An 18,497-nucleotide genomic window follows, 5' to 3' on the forward strand; every position below is an offset into this window, starting at 1 on the left:
TTACGCAAAAACTGATAACCTAGAACATAAAAGATGGACAGCGGAACCGCTCAGAGGAATGTACAACCGACCCGGCCAGGGACTAGACATGGGAATCCAGGAAACCAACCGATTTCGTGGACGAAGAGATTGTGAATGCTAGTCAAAATTGTGAATGGACGGCCACGAAGAGGTTGTGAATGGGATTTTTTTTTGAGGTTTGACCAAATATTTTCAACCATAACAAGATGTTCTTTGAATAATTCAGCTCATTCGGATGTACATCAATCTAACTGTTAGTTACTATTTCAATATTTTATACACATTAACTACATTTTTTGCCATTAATTAAAATTTGTTTATTACTTTTCAAGCACAACTAATTGTTACAATAATTACATAAATAATAAATATTCAATTTTTTACATATTTTAGAATTTTTTATTATAATACCTTAAAATGTAACTTATAAATAAGAAATGTAAAATTTATATGGTTTCATTTATGTTATTTAAGTTGGTTAAAAATTAAATATTTTGATTTTAAAAATAGACAAAACATTTTCAAAACAAATTCTAAAGACACTTAAAGTAACTCCTTCGTTTAAAACAAATCTTATTTTTCGACTAATACTAACAGTAATGACTTCACCTAATAATTATTGGTTTTAAGATTAAAACTTCAATCACTTAAATCAGGTTTTTGATTTTTTTGATACTTTGTATGTGTTTTACATCATAACTATAAAACAATAAGTTTAATCGAGAAGTATTTAAGATAATAACAATTAAACAAGTGAAGTTATAACATTTCGAAAATAACTTTTTGTATAAGAAGTGACATAATGTGTAGTTAAGTAAATTTCAGAATTGATTTAAGTGCAAATTAAATTTGTTCAAGTGTTTGCGGTGTAGGTTATAAATTTTCCTTATTTAATTCGGAAACTATTAATATGGATTAATTTGCATCTATACTTAAAGTTTTGTTAAAACTATTTTTATTCAAAATATCGAAACAATTAAAGGATTTTTTTTTGTTTGTTACTACCATATACTAAATTTTAAGTTATTTTATTTTCATATGTTTAGTTGGTAAAATAAAAAATAAATATGAAAAGTACATAAAATTAAAAGATATGACAAAAAACCATAAAAAAATTGCAAATATTGTATAATAAAAAAATAAAAAAAGTTTTGTTGTTTACATTTACAAACTAATTAACTATGTCATGTGTATTATTATGTTGCTATTATTTTTGTTAGTGTAGTTTTCATTAAGAATATAAGAAGTTTAGAATGTTTAGTACATTCTAACTACAATTTGTGTATAATAACTACACAATACTTAATAACTTTAAGAATGTTTATTTTCAAACTTTAAATTATTACGATGCAATCTTATAGCCTAACTTTAAATCTTTTTTAACAATGTTTTAAAGATTGTTAACACAACGGAAGGAGTTTAAATTATTTTAACCGCACCTGTTACTGATAAAATTCCCGTCGTATAAAAATTCGAATTTGTTAACTTAAATTTTAGCAGTAAAATTGTACTTTAATCATAAACAAGTAGGAGTACTGGTTGACAGTATTTGAAAATTTTCACATAAAAATATTGTCAAAAAAAAATTTTTCAAACAATAACAAAATAAAACTTGCTATTTTCGTTTTACAATCACCTGATAATTTTTTATAGTTACTGTCGTAAAAGATAAACTTTCTTATCAATTTAAATTTCAGTTGGATTTTATTTTTTTATCGGTAAAATCTAAAACGTTAGGAGTAAATAACAATTGTTAAATTCTATAACATCTGGCTTTAATTTATTCAGTATGGCGTTTAACTATAAATCGATAACAAAACAGAACCTAAAAATGCTATGAAGTTTTTCTTACCAAAACACTTTATTTTATTAATTAATTGTCTTATTGTTCTCTTGTAACATAGCATGAAAAAAATAAAACTTAATTCAAATTCAATTGATATATTACGTCACATTGTACGGCAAACTTGTAGTTTGATAATTAGTTTTCTTTGTAGGGTTAAAATTATTTTAAATACTTATAGTGATTTATATCTATTGATAAAGTTATAATGATAATTCAGTAAAAAGTTAATTAAGACATTTAATATTTAACTATTGATTGCTATAATGATACAATAACTATCAAACATATTTCTGTGAACATAGATTAAAAAAACTGTTATCATTTAAATATTTTCATTAAATTATCTAAATAATATAATAAATATTTTGCTTTAATTACTTATTAATTTAGTTTATTAAAATGAATTATAAAAAAATATAAAGTATGAGTAGCTTTATCTATTTTTTAACAATCTTACTTAATGTCTAAAAAATTCCACTAATGTTTGCTTAAAAAGTGTATAAACAATAGGTGTATAAAATTTTGATTATAGTTTCACAAGAGGCTGTGATCTGTTGATGTAACAGTAATGTTGATATTATGCATAAGGCATTTTATGTGTTTGAGCATCGATGGAGGACTTTCGTTGTCTTAAACTACAAATTACTTATTAAGTTTATTCTCATTATGTCATGCTTAGAAGTATATTATGATTTATACTAACTATATGTATAGTCTGTCTGTTGTAGTTTTCATTTTAATTGTCTTATTTTTTTTCTTGTATATATATATTGTTGATGTTTTTTGGTTTTATAATGAAGAAATTTTGGTTTTAAAAAAAAGCGCAAAGTTCTGGTTCTTTTTAAATTACTAGTTTAACTACTTAACTCGTAAGCAACTTCGCATGGCATGTTAACAGTGAATTTTCAGCTTCTCTTAATGCTCGTAAAATGGCAAAAATGAATCTTAAATCTTTGTTACTAAAGTCAATGTCAAGTTCAATTACAATTACGATTGAAGTTTTCCTTTAGAATTTATAAGTATGTAAAGTTTCCTTAAATTTTTGATAGTTTAAATTGAAGCATTAACTGCTTTTGTTTTTAAAAATGTTGTATATTACAAAAAAGAACTTACGAAAACAAAAAAACACTCTTTCTAAATTAAAAAATTTATTTTGTAAGTAAATATAATAAAACTATAAAAAATAAAAAAGTTTCAATATTTATTTAATTATATTAATCTTAGTGCATTGTATATCAACAAAAAATAATATAAACTTAGTTTTGTTTTTCATTTTAAGCGAGTAGAATAACCACAAATCAAGTGTTTTAAAATTGTCAAGTGATAATATTGTTAAGTTAAATGTCAAAAATTGTAATAGTAAATTAACATCCGAGTTACTCTATGTCTTTGTTACTCTATCAATTTATAGGTCAACTAATTCTAATAAATATTACAAATATTCAACTAATGAAATATATATAGTTTAATACTGTAATTTACATTCAGTCTTATATAACTTTAATTATTTTAATAAATATTTTAACTTCGAGTGTTAAAGCTCATAAAAAATAATTATTTATTAGTTAATAAAAACATACAGAAGAGTTTTAAAAGATAGTGGTTTGTCAAGTGATTTAGTAGTAATAAGTTTAGAAACTATATTATTTTGAATTCCTACCTTAAAAAACTCTTATTTTCAAATAAAAAACTTAACGTTTTATGACAAGCAATTGTGTGTATAATTTTTCAAATATAATCAGGTAAAATAATATACTTTTTGGTACTAATATTTCAAAATCAGCCATTAATCAGCAGCAGGCTTGTTTTCACAAAAATTATTGAATAAGTAAAACTTTAAACAAATAAGAAACTATAAGTTATTAAACAACCAGAGATGAGTGCTATTCTAATACAGTTTTTAAAAAGTCTGGAGATCGCAAATACTTTGTTCAAAACTATAATAAGTGTACTTTCTTTTCGCATAAAAGACATGCAAATTTTAGGGTCAGCAGCATTTTTAATATTTAACTTGTTATTGCGAGAGTTTTTCATTAATTTTTTTATTCAGTAGTTGTGGGATACACATTATTAATTTTGTGATCAGAAATCACCTACTACTCCAGTGTCACCAAACAAAGAAAACGAAATGTTCACGTCAAAGTTACGTATTTATCAATCCTGTGCCACAACATAAAAGTCGTGAAACGCTCACGCATTCTATTCCCGTGACACTACACAATGAAACTTCTCAATTTATCAATATTTTATACGAACTTCGTTGGCTGAACTCAGAAATATTTATTATTTTATGTGAGGAAAAGATTTTTTTTTTAAAGTTTGGAAAAGTAAACATCTCCAGTAATATTAACTGAAAGATAGTCGAACTACTTATGTCTAAGTACTAACACAAAAAAAGTAACTTTTAAGAAGCACAACTTGTATATAAAAATTTAAACTTAAGTTTAATGATATAGCCTGCTGTCTGCTAAAGTTCAATTTTATTTTTAAAGTTCTTAACAGTATTTTATTTAATAGAAATGAAATAACCCTTTTTATAAATATATACTAAGAATAATTCATTATCATTGTTATAAGTCAAAACAAGTTCTAATATAGATATTTTAAAAATATGAGTGCTTAAAGATATTTAAGTTCAAGAATCACGAAGAAAACGGCACAAGCAACAAACTAAATTAACTGAAAATCAAAATAAATCAAAAAAACGAAGAAGTTGATATGGAAGATGATGTGTGGAGACGAATAAGTTGACATGGAAGATGTGTGGAGACGAATAAGTTGATATGGAAGATGTGTGGAGACGAATAAGTTGACATGGAAGATGTGTGGAGACGAATAAGTCGACATGGAAGATGTGTGGAGACGAATAAGTTGACATGGAAGATGATGTGTGGAGACGAATAAGTTGACATGGAAGATGTGTGGAGACGAATAAGTTGATATGGAAGATGTGTGGAGACGAATAAGTTGACATGGAAGATGTGTGGAGACGAATAAGTTGATATGGAAGATGTGTGGAGACGAATAAGTTGACATGGAAGATGTGTGGAGACGAATAAGTTGACATGGAAGATGTGTGGAGACGAATAAGTTGACATGGAAGATGTGTGGAGACGAATAAGTTGACATGGAAGATGTGTGGAGACGAATAAGTTGACATGGAAGATGTGTGGAGACGAATAAGTTGATATGGAAGATGTGTGGAGACGAATAAGTTGACATGGAAGATGTGTGGAGACGAATAAGTTGATATGGAAGATGTGTGGAGACGAATAAGTTGACATGGAAGATGTGTGGAGACGAATAACTTGATATGGAAGATGTGTGGAGACGAATAAGTTGACATGGAAGATGTGTGGAGACGAATAAGTCGACATGGAAGATGTGTGGAGACGAATAAGTTGACATGGAAGATGTGTGGAGACGAATAAGTTGACATGGAAGATGTGTGGAGACGAATAAGTTGATATGGAAGATGTGTGGAGACGAATAAGTTGACATGGAAGATGTGTGGAGACGAATAAGTTGATATGGAAGATGTGTGGAGACGAATAAGTTGACATGGAAGATGTGTGGAGACGAATAAGTTGACATGGAAGATGTGTGGAGACGAATAAGTTGACATGGAAGATGTGTGGAGACGAATAAGTTGACATGGAAGATGTGTGGAGACGAATAAGTTGACATGGAAGATGTGTGGAGACGAATAAGTTGACATGGAAGATGTGTGGAGACGAATAAGTTGACATGGAAGATGTGTGGAGACGAATAAGTTGACATGGAAGATGTGTGGAGACGAATAAGTTGACATGGAAGATGTGTGGAGACGAATAACTTGATATGGAAGATGTGTGGAGACGAATAAGTTGATATGGAAGATGATGTGTGGACGAATAAGTTGATATGGAAGATTCGGTGGAGACGAAGAAGTTGACGAGGAATTCACAAAAAAAAATAACTTACATTGACTTTATTGCATCAAAAAAATGAAGAAAAACAACATTTAGGTTTTGTTATAAGTTTTTTTATGTAATTTTTTTAATTACTTAACTTTAAATAACATTCAATTTTCAAAATAACATAAACATCAGTTTTTTTAAGATTTAATTAGCTTAAAATAAGATTTTTAATTCTACATACACTTTTACTTACATAACTCCTGCTCTGCAAACAGGCAAATAAAAAAAATTATTGTAATATGTATGTTAAACAATGATTGTCTATGTTTATAGTTTTTGTAACACCAAACCTTATTCTTACAAATTATGAATTACTGAATCAATTAATTAGTTTACTTTAGAAAATGTTTTGTTATGGTTTGTAATTTTTTGCCGTGTTTTTAATCCATTACTCACTAACTTTTTATTAACATTTCAATCAAATTTTATATTTTAAGCACCAACAACAATTTACAGTTTTTTAATTTCAAAACTATTATTTTGTTTAAACTATGAATTACTGACTTATTTAATTATTTTTAATTAAGAAAAGTATATACACATGTAATTAAAAATACCAAATTCTTGTTAAATAATTAACTTATGTACAATTTTTTTTTTCTATTTACTTGTTTTTTTATCTTTTATTTATTTTTTTTTTATTCTACCAATGGTTTCGGAAGGAGTTTGTGGGTGCAGGTGCTAAATGATAGACGTAAATGATTATTGATACATTAAAAGGTAATGTTGATATAACAATCTTAAGTATAAAAATGTTGATAGAAACTGATACTAGACAGAAATAAAATTTAAAAAAAAAAAAATCTTAAAATGAAGACAAAATAGAGAGGTAAGGTAAGAGACTAGATTTAGAAAAATATAAAATAAAAAGCAAGAAAAAAAGAAAAAAAAATTAAGCAACAGAAAATGTAACGAACCAATCATTACATTTTATGTTTCGTTTTATTTCAGAAGAGTTAAAATTAAAGAATTTCAATGTTTTCAGTGACGTCACAACTAGTATTAAGAATAGAAATTGAGAGAAAGAAGCATGAAGTAAATTTGAGAGAAAGAGTTTAAAACTTAGCTTGCAGACGCGAGTCGGCAGATTAGTGACGGGAGAGACGCGAGTCGGCGTATTACTACCGGGGAGAGAACGCACAAAACTACGTGTAGACGATAGGATTGCGAATCGTATGATGAACAATCGAGAAGGGTTTTATTGATAGAATGTGGATAGAATACTTGATCGTACAGTCTACTTTCTGTACATTTCAACAAAATGTTTAGTAGTTAGTATATGTGCCTACTGGGCTCTTATCAGAAGTCATTGGTTTTAATTTCTCTTCTTTCACTTATTTCACAATGTGTTTATTAATGTTGTATATAAAATCACGTGCACTAATAACTAGTTTTTATATTATTATTTTTATGGTAAGTACTAGTATATCAAATAAAGCCTGCGTTCCATCTGAACGTCTGTAATACTTTAAATAACCGTTTCTTGTTATCTTATTTAAGAGCAGCTAAACCAACCTTACAACATCGTTATTGAGGACGGTTACAATCTAATATTATTAACAAAGTTAAAGTTATACGAGCTGCTTGTAACACATATATTTAAGATTATTTGCATACTAATAGTAGACTAAAATGTTAGCTGAGTAATCACTTATTAATGGTATTTAACTCTTTTATTGTTAAAATAACACTTGATTTAAGTACTTAGTTTTGTAGTATTTTTAGATTTTTTTACCTTACCAACCAAGTATATAAAAAAGGTATTTGTACCATAGAGAAAACTATTTACATGTTACTAAGTTTTTTGTCAGTTTTTTCAAGCGATTTACAAGTCTTTTAGTTTGCATTAAATACAGTTAATACTTAAGCTGTGTTTTTTTTGTTGCTGTTTTTAGTTTTTTACAGCTTATTACACTTTTTACTTAGTTTAATCTGAAATCATAAGCTGAGAGTAAGTAATACCCATTCAACTGGATCTTTTTTAAACATTTTTTTCTTTTATCGACTAAATTTTTAATGAAAATCCAGGTTGGTATAACATTTCCTTTAAAAATTAGATTCTTAATAGCAGAAGTTTTGGAAAACCGATATATTTTAAAGTTACATAAAGTTAGTTTGTCTTCTAACTTTATTTGTGCTCCCAAAAATGTGGTTAAACATTACTAAGTTTTTATGAACTATAAAACTTAAACTTGTTAAGAACTATTTAAATACTTTTTCATGTTAAATTAATAAATTATTAGCCTTTTTGTTATTAACATAAAAAGTAAACACTCATTGAAACATAGTAATTAATAAGTTGAAATAATTTCTGAATAAAGTACTTAAATAATTATAAGACTATATTTTGAAAAAGTGCTGCAGACACTATAAAAAACTAGTAAAAAACTTTTATTTTTAAAGACTTTCTGTAAAATGTTGATAAGTTCAAACTTTCACCACATGTTCGATACAGCCAACTTACACTTAGCTGATTCGTAGATAAATTATTTGATAAGTAGAATAATGAGTAAGCTCTCTCAGAGAGAACTGTAAACTTTAAATATGTACCTGTTTATACTAATTTATTGTTTAACTTTTAATGCTATACGCCGTTTCCCTGCAGAACAGTTCATCAGACGCAAACAAAAGCTGAAAAACAAATATATACTGAGCGAAGAATTTAAAAATAAAAATACACATAAAAATTAAATTAAATTTAAAATATAATTTACTATTAACGTATATTTGTTTATACACAAGTGAACGTATTTTAAAACTTTAAAGTATAAACAAAAGAAACTGAACGAACAGTTATAAAACATCAAACATTGTAACTCAGTAGTACGATCTTTAACTTACAAACAACTGAGTTTATGTTAAAAACATAAAATGCATTTATATTTTAGCTTACACTTTTATAAAGCCTAGCAGCTTGTATACTAATAAGTTATTTATCAAAAAGAATTTTAGGTTTTAAAAGTAGTTTTGTTTGAAAGTTTTTATTCAATAAAAAGAAAAACTATGTGTTACAAAAATAGCAGCGGTTTTAAACATTACTTAACTAATCATCAGTAAAAAAAACTTTAAAATGTTCGTTGTAGAGCTTAAATAGTTTAAACTGATAAGTCGTTAAAAATGTGTTATCTACGATAAAACTTTTATCTATTTTGTTTTAAACTACTAGTATGTGTAAATCAAGATAGTTTTGATTTCTACAACTGTATCTTTGAAAACTTTGTTTAGTCTATGAAATTTTAAAACACACTATCAAAAGTCATATACACAAGTATACAAGCAACGCAAGACTTTTTTATTCCTAAGCACATTATTTACTAGCAAATTCGAGTAAATTAAAAACTTTACTCCATCTAGCCTGGAACAAAATTAATAAAAGTTTTACTTGTTCAATTATAAACGAAAAGTTTTACAAACGTTATTACTACAAAATATAAAAAGCTACATTACAACAAAATGCTAACTAATGGCGTAAGCAGTTGGTTCATCGCATTATTAAAAATTGCATCACATAGTACGGTGAAGTTTAGTGTTAGTTTTTCGTTAAGAGGTATATAAAGAAAAAAGTAGAGTAGTTTCTTAGTGTTAGTGTACACAAGTGTTGAAAAACTCACCAAAAACTGAATGTAAAAATTACAAAATGATACACTTTGACAACTAAAGGCAGTTTTTGCAAGAATTTAAGATTGTACATATATGTTTTTTTTTTGAAACAACAAGTTATGTCAGTCGCATTAAAACTTATTATCTATCGATGCTTGACTAATTTAAAATGTATAAATAAAACAAATACTCAACTCGGTCGTGATAAAAAAAGTACTTTTTATTTGTAGTTTATTGTTGTTTTAATAGCATTTTTTAGTTTTCTTCAATACTTTTTGTTTTCTTACTTAAATGTAATCTTCTCTTTTTGTATTTAAGTCAATTCGTTTAAAAAATAAAAATTTAATTATTATTTTTAAAGCGCGATTAGTGTGTAAATTCAGTTTGTAATAGAGCTAATTTATCAAAATAGGTATAAGAGTGGTAAAATTTATAGTAAATAATATATAATTGGTGTTTTTTAAGTTTTAAGTTAATCTAAATCACAACGTAAATTTTGATTACTGGTTTCTAATTAATGACATATTCTTGTTTCGTTTAAGACGTAAGCTTCAGCTTGTAAGAAACAAAATTTGGCCGGCAAAACTACCGCGACCGAATCAAGACATGCAGGTTGACGATAGAGTTACATTTGCTGGCTGGGGAGTCAAAAATGAAAATTTTGAAACATCAAATACTTTACTGTACGGACATTCGGATGTTATAGAGCAGTATTACTGCCGATACTTTCTTAACAATAGGTATAGCTTCAACAGCTTGCAAAAAATACAAAGAATGATCAGGTACCTCGTGAGGAAAACTCAACGAGATGAATTTTTAGAAAGCAGTCAAATTTGCGTCGGTCAGAAGGAGGTGGGAGAAAGGGAAGGAAGCGTTCCTTTCTCGGGCGATTCAGGCGGCGGTCTGTTCAGGAGGGCGGACCAAGAACATATAGTTTACGGGGTGATGAGCTATTCGGTTCGAAATGATTCCCCGGGAATCGCAGGTCGAGTGCAAGGTCCGGCCGCCTTCACTAGAGTCAGCCATTATCGTCCGTGGATAATTGATACAATTAAAAAATGGTCTTTATAGTGTAACTAATCCGTTTTTGAAAAAAAAAACATTTCGAAGAGGAACCGCTGGAAGAGGAAGAACATTAAGTTAATTATAAAAGTTAAGCTTCGGTATCAAACTGTCAATAAGACTTCAGTTGTTTTTTGTTTATATTTTTGGACAAGTTGAAAAAAATCATAATTTAAACATGGAGTAAGTTTTAAATTAAACACATTTTATAAAAATTTGTACTTAAATGACGTTTGGAAAGTAAAACCTGGTTATTTTTTTTTTATGTTTACTGTTGATAAAACGAAAAAAGCTAATCCATTATGACTTTAATACTAGAATGAATATAAAACTAACCTTTGCAGTTTCTAATAAAACAAAAAAATAAGTATAAATATTCCGTATGTATGTCAAAAATTGTCAATTTTCTTAAAGTTATCTAGTATATAAGGAGTTAAATTAAACTTCTGTGTTTAACTATAAAAATATTTGTATGTAATTAAAATAAAATAAAACTTATATACTTAATCTAAAAAAAAATACTATTGTGTTTTTCATTAAAAAATAGTTGTAATTAATCAATATATTTACGAATAAAACACGAAGTTTACTTTAGAGGTGGTATTAGTTACACCATAACTATCAAATAGTAAAAATAGTTTTACAGCATACAGTTGTTTTAGTGTTAGTAGAAAAGATATAAATGCTAAAACTTGCTAAAAGTGTTATCTTTCGATTTTTTTTTAAAATCCAAACTCTTCTTAAGAAAATATATTGTTTTATTAAACTATATGTAACTTATAGAGGTAGAATTTTTTTTATCTACTTATTAAACGTTTCTTTACTACGATTTAGGAACTAAAGCAAATTATAATAATTATTAAAGCTTTGAAAAGCGTAATATAAATACCATTAATAGACTCTATTAAACCAAAAACTATAACTATTAAACCACGCTATAACTGGCTAGGACTCCGTAGTTATACTTGCATCTGAAAAAATAAATAAAAAAAACATAAAATGCGCTTTACATTTTTAACAGGCCTCGTAGATTATCAAAATACATAAAAAATATTTGAATATTTTTTTTAGTTTTTAGTTATATCATAACTAGTTGGACTCTATAATTATTTTCTTTGCCATTAAAAAAGTATATAAAAACTAGTGGGTTTTAAATTTTGAAAATTCATCGTAGATTATCAAAATTAATAGCTTGATTGAATGTTTGTATTAAGGATCTATGTTAAAACATTCTGAATAATAAATTATAGTTATTATCTAATATTATTTTGATAAAAAGCACTTTGAATACATTTTTTATTAAAACTTTTGAAAATATATTTAAAACTTTTCAGCAAATTATTTATTCTAAAACTAAAATGTACAGGAGATAGAAGTAATTTATTAGTTTTTTATAAGTAGAGTGAACTTTTTGAGCAAAACAAATTCAGCTAGAATAAATACAAACTTGTAGAATTATGTGGGTAAAACCACAAAAATAATAATTAAGTACTATTCAAAATGTTTAGATACAGTTATAAGATAAGTATACTTTTTAAAATATATATACACAAATTTTAAAATATAGGAATGCTGAGCAAAATTACCTGTTATAAAATTATTTTATTTATCATTTTATCCATTTAATTAGCGGGACACGTTCAAAATCTACCCAGCCAAACTCCAGAACCGCTAACCGATCGAGGGTAAGGGGTAAAAGTGTTAGTGAAAAATAAATTTTAAAAAATGCTAAAAATTTATAAAACTATTTAATAAAAAAACGTAAAAAAAAATCGGGTAGAGTTTGATAGTATACCTGAATTAGCTGTAGTTGACCAAAAAAAAAAACAGCTGTAGCTTTTCCCAGTTTATAAATTAGCCTGAGTTAGTGGAAACAACTATATTGTTTAAAATTGATTTGCACATAACCCTTGTAAGCACTTTTCAAAATGCAAATTAACACAACCTGAAGTTATTTGATTCAGTCAAACCGAAGTGCGTGAAGTTAAGTATTATTAAAGAAGCCTTACAACGTGAAGTTAAGAAGCCTGGGTATGCAACTCGATGACCGAGAGGTCTTTTTACGTATCCAGGTCAGTGAACCAAAAAATTTTTTTTTTGTTTTGGTTCAATATACTAAACTTTACAGGACAGGACTGTTATAGAATAAGCTGAAAATGAAAACTTAAAAAAAGTTGACTGTTAAAAACTTATTTAAGTACAATTACTGACATTATTCATATAAAAAAGTTCAAAAAGTACTACTTTTGGACAAAATGTTAATTTTGTAACACTTTTGTACGCAACAAACTTTTAAATAGCTCAGAATTATTGTTTCTTGAACTTTTTATATTACTTTTAAATATAGCATTACGAAAATTTATTCTAAGTAGTTTTTAAATAACAGTAAGTATTTTTTTAAAGATCAAACTATTGCAATCAAGGAATAGTTAAGTCAAAATCATAACTATTTGTATTTCATACGTTGCTTTGAATGTATGTCGAACATTATTAAAAATTATGAGTGCTTTAGTTGCAAATTTAAGCTTAAAGACAAATCACTTACAAACGACTAGAACTTAATGTACAGTGCTAAGAATATTTGGCTTATAAACTATTTATTTTTCATCTTTTGATAGCTAAGAAACACAAAAGAGACAAATAAAACCAATAACAACGTATGAATTTAAAATAATTAGTTTAACAACTAGATTAGTCTAAAAGTTGGCTATTTGGACAGAATTAATTCATAAATACTAAAATGTTATAATTTCAAATCTTATGAAGTAGATAAAGATTATACTACTTATTTAAGTTTGAGCTAATAAAAAATAATTGTAGATAAATTATATATATCAACTATCAGGAAAAGTCATAACTTAGAAAGATTACTTTCTTAATTAGCTAATTCTAACTAAATAGAAAAACAGGACACACTATTCAAAAAACTATGTGTAGTCCAACTATAGGTTATTTATAAGTGAGTTTAAATTGTTGCTAATTGTTTAGTCTTTTATTACTCCTTTACTTACTTTATAATTACTTTGTTACTATATTAGTTGGAAAATCTTATCACATGTTAACTTTGTATTACATTGATTAGACTTCTATAAAAAAATCTAATTTATTGGATAGTGTGTCCTACCTTTTGTACTCTAATGTTAAAAGTAAGTAACTTTTCAATATTCTTAAATCAGAGTAAATGATTTTAATTTGTAGTTTTTTTCGCTGTTGTTTTAAAAAAACAGTTTTAATAGTTATATTTTATAACAATCTGAAATATTTGTTTTAATTAAATTTGTGTAATGTATTTAATAAAAAACTTTTAAAACTGTGATATATACTTGTAATCATAAAACAAGACATACTTAAAGTAAAAATATTCATTCAAGTAAAAACTTTTCCACTAAAAAAACAAACGTAATTAAACACAAATAATTTTTTAGACATTTGCAAAACTAATATGTATTGCAATAACAAAAAAAAAGTTTAATATACTCTTTAAAAAATTACGGAAAAATCTACAAATTTAAATTTAACATATCAGAAACTAGGAATAAATTTTTCAAATGCGCATTAAATAATAAAAAAAAGTTAATTTTAAGAAGTACAATAAATTTGTTACCTAATACTTTAAAAGTAAGATAAAATTATAGAAAAAACAAAGTGATAAAAATTATTTAAGCATAACATTTTCCTAATATTACAGGTAAATACTATCAATAACAAATACTGTTAAAATCTTATAAGCTTATTTTGTGCTTATAACAGCAATACAATGTTTTGAACTCATTTGATTAGAAAACAACTTGAATAACAGTTTTACATAAAATAAACATAACATGTATTCAATTGTATAAATAAAAAAAAATAAGAAATAAAGTTAATACACATTTACTTAAAAATAAACCAAGAGTATAAAATTTTAAAACCGAGGTAAATACAAATGAAACAATAAAACATTTGTAAGTATTTAAATTCACATCATTTAACAAAATTACATGACTCAAATAGTTTTCCACTTAAGGTTTTTAAAACATAATTGTTTAGTAATAAAAAAGCACTTTGTCAATAAAAGTGGTTGAAGAACTAAATTTTGGATAATTAAAGCTTTGAAAAAAAAAATAAAAAACTATATTCCAACCTAGCTTTAAAAAATATACCATAATCTTTTCAAAACTTTAAATTCTGAAACAATTCTAAAACTATTGAGACTACTTACAACATAGTCTGTAACTTAATTTCTCTAGGCATCTATTTCATGCACTGAACCGTTTTTCAATTCTGCAAGCCATAATTTTGCCTCTTCAAAGAAAGGCGCTTTAGTTTCAGCGGTGGGGTATGTTTGACACAGTGCGCTGGTGGATGGCATCGCGTAGATCCTGGTGTTTGATCCTGGAACTTCAACATCTTGCTTACCCAGCACAACTTTCACCTTCTTCAACTTTAACACTTTTTTGGCAAACTTTTCATAGATCAGCTTGCCGTTGAACACCGCAACCTTTGGCTTGAGCTCTTGGATCTTCTTCAGCAGGTCCTTGCCTCCCTCAACAATCTCCACAGGTTTTAGGTCAGTCATCCTGGGAGTGGTCCTTTCCACGATTGTGGTGAAGCCGATCTTGTACTTTTCTGGCAGCAGCACGTCATCAAACGCGGTGAGTTTCTCATCGATCAGGCCACTTATGTGCAAACACTTCCACATATGGTTGTTCCCCACGTAGTGGTGGCCGTGGTAGGATGCTTGGGGACTCGGGTTGATCCCAATGAAGAGGAAATCGAGGTCAGGAGCGATCCTGTCCGGAAGCTTCATCTTCAGAACTGTTTCAAGGTTGAGACCTCTGAACTTCTTTTGAGGCTCTTTCAGCATTTCTTCTGAACTCAATGGATTTACTCTTGGTGCTTTTTTGACTTTTAAAAAGCTCTTCATTGTGTTTTTTGTTACTTTTTTGCTACCACCATTAATTGACACACCAAAAGGTGATTTTTTTGTGGGAGCTTTAGAAGTCTTTTCTTTCATATTACAGTTTAGATAATTATACTATAAATAAAACAAGTAATTAATTTTTTAGTCTTTAAAAAAATTCAATAAAATATATCAAAAAAAAAATTCAGTAAAATATACCAAAAAAAATCACCAGCTTCTGAAGCAAATTAGTCAACTTTTAAGTGTTTTTTAAACATCTTCAAAGACTCTTTTTTCTGTAATGCAACACAGTTGGCCTGCAACTAAAAATAGTGAGAAAAAAAGTATTCTTCATTTGTAAGTTTTTTTCCTAGAAAAATATTTAAGCGCAGTTAGAGCTTCAAAGACTAAAAAGTTCAACCTGTAACAAAATTTTGCACAGGGCAATTTGAAGGGTTTTTCTTAATTCAAACTTTTATGTCTTTAATCATCAAAAATATTTTGAAACAAAAAACTATTTTATTGCCTTTTTAAGATTAAAAAAAGGGTATTTTAAAACTTTGTTTTAAAAATTCAATTGTTAATTTAAACTTTTTTTGTTAAGTAAAAACAAAATAAGAAATACATATGTATTTTTCCATCGTTTTTTATTGACACTCTAGTAAACTTTCAATGATTAAGTTAACTTGCGCCAAATCGCTTATAGTATATTATTTATATATTTTCCTTATATTTTTATATTTCTTTCTTCAGAATTAGGTGAATTTTTTAATTCTACTGGTCATTGCTATATCATTGCTAAAACTGTTTATTATTATGTAGTGACTTTCAAACATTTTATTAAAACTTGTCATTTCCAAATAAATTAACATCATTTCATTTATTTATGATATTAAAATGGTACAAGGGATAGATTAATTAAATTATATGATGCTGTCATTTAAACTTTTATAACTAAAGTAGGCATTAAATATAACCTAAAATATTTTAACTTTTATACATAAGTTAAAATGACACTAGGATAAACTTTAAGAACTGTAGAGCTGTTAGCATTTTAGTATTTTGATCAACAAAAATATATAAGTCTTAAAATGAAATGACCTGATCAGTTGTTAAGCAATGACTACTTATTAAAAATGCTACCTTTGATTTTTCAGCTTAAAATTGTTTTATATGTGGCAATCATCATAAAAACACCTTGTGAAAATTTTTCAGCTGATTTGAAAAACCAAACAAAAAGTATATTTTTGATTTTTTGAAAACAGCCCCAATGTTAAATGTATAAACTCAAAAAATGCAACCATAAAGTCTTTAGCTGAAAATTGTTTAAAATGTTCTAATTATTACAAAAACAGGTTATGAAAAATTCAAGACAACGTTTAGAAGTTTTAAAGAGGCATTTGTTAATTTACTGTTATTTTTTTCATTAATTTTAATTATTAAAAAAAAAATTAAGAAATACCTCTATTGAAAGTTCTTTAAATTTTGCACAATGGGTCTTTAAGATAACTGCCACATGTAAAACATTTTTTAGCTGAAAACTAAAAAGCTTTCATTTCTCATAAGCAACAATATGTGCATTTGAGAATGAGAACTTGAGGATTTAAAGTAAAAAACATTTATAAAATTTTAAATAATATGCTTAAAAGCTGAAACTGTGTAGCCTGATGGAGTAGGGGTCTTAATGACAGCTTTAAAAACTCTCCAAGTTGAATGCTGCAAAATCAAAACCCATGGTCGACAAATGTACAGAACAAAAAGAATTTGCTTTAATATAAAACAGTTTTCATTAGACAATAAACATAGGCAAAAGTCAGCAGAGCAGAAGCCTGGACTTTTGTTTGCCGTGAGACAAGCTCAAGTTTAACAATAGGGTTGATCATGCCAATTCGATCATCAGACCACAAGTTTTGGTAGACTGAGACCGGTTTCGTCCTTATTAGGACTCATCAGTCAGTCACAACCGAAAAACTTGTAGTCGTCAATCTACAAACCGTTTATCATGCTTTCACATGAATCAACCGCTTGCTAGCAATGATCAGTGACGTCAGCATTGTCGTGTTTGCCGTGCAACGTTTAAAACATTGTCCACTAGGCAAGACATCAGATATCTTATGCGCAAGTATAGTATATAAACTTACAATAAATAAACTTTTTAACAGAAACAAAAACACAATTAAAGTGTCTTTATTGTTTTCTTAAACAAAGTTTTATAAAAAAATAAATTACTGTACTTAAGAAAGAAAATAACTTTTCATAAAAATTTATACCTACAATCTTTATTGACAACATATATTACAATTCAGATAGCTTATAATCCGTTAAGCAGTTAAAATTAGTAATAGTTTGTATAGGTAATTTAATTTTCTATGACAATAAACAAATTAAAATGGTTTGGTAAGCAGTTATAACAATAATAATCTTACAAAGTACAAACTTTTTGGTAAAAACAAATACAAAAAAACTTTTAAAACTTCCTAAGTAGAGGTTTTTATTACATAAACTAGAAAACTAGTTAAAAAATGTAAGATGAGCATGTTTAATAAAAAAATTTACAATAAATGAACTTTTAGGCTTAAACAACCACAAAACAACATTTAAAACGACTTCAAAGTTGTTGTAAACAAATTGTTTTAAAAATAAATAAGTTTGTATCTTATGTTTGTTTTATGAATTAATTTTTTTATTTTGTTTATTCTGTTATGTTAGCAAAATAGACATTTGGTTAATTGTTTTAGCATATATTTCTTTAACTTACATTTAAGAATGTAATTGCAGTGCAGAAATTTATGAAAAATTTATAAAGTTATGAAAGATATAAAAAAGCTAATTATGAAAAAACATTACAAGCCCCAATGGCCAAGCGGTTAAGGCGCCATATTCATAACCAGCACCATATCACGTTTGTGGTTTTAAAACCCAGCACAACCATATTTTCTTAAAAAAAAGTTGATCTGCTGGTGCCACCTTTTGAGTCAAGAAATTTTGAGTCTATATTTTTTGTTTCTTTAAAAGTTTTCTTTTTAAAGTCAGTAGAGTAACCAGATTAGCTCTGCTGATATAAAACAGGGCTAATTGAAATTACCTTACTTAAATTTAAAATTCACTAAATTAGATATCCTCCATC

At 26.9% G+C, this 18,497-nt stretch overlaps 1 protein-coding gene across 1 annotated transcript; it reads right to left on the reverse strand.

Moving 5' to 3' along the window:
- Positions 1 to 14,533: 14,533 nt before the first annotated feature.
- Positions 14,534 to 15,493, reverse strand: LOC145838517 (G/T mismatch-specific thymine DNA glycosylase-like). The gene has a single exon (XM_082946127.1). The coding sequence runs from the start codon at positions 15,482 to 15,484 to the stop codon at positions 14,714 to 14,716; it is 771 nt and encodes a 256-aa protein (XP_082802253.1). The 5' UTR covers positions 15,485 to 15,493; the 3' UTR covers positions 14,534 to 14,713.
- Between the last annotated feature and the right edge of the window lie 3,004 nt (positions 15,494 to 18,497).

The sequence above is a fragment of the Thalia democratica genome, chromosome 6 (assembly GCF_965202585.1).
Source record: "Thalia democratica chromosome 6, ktThaDemo2.hap1.1, whole genome shotgun sequence".
Lineage (NCBI taxonomy): Eukaryota > Metazoa > Chordata > Thaliacea > Salpida > Salpidae > Thalia > Thalia democratica.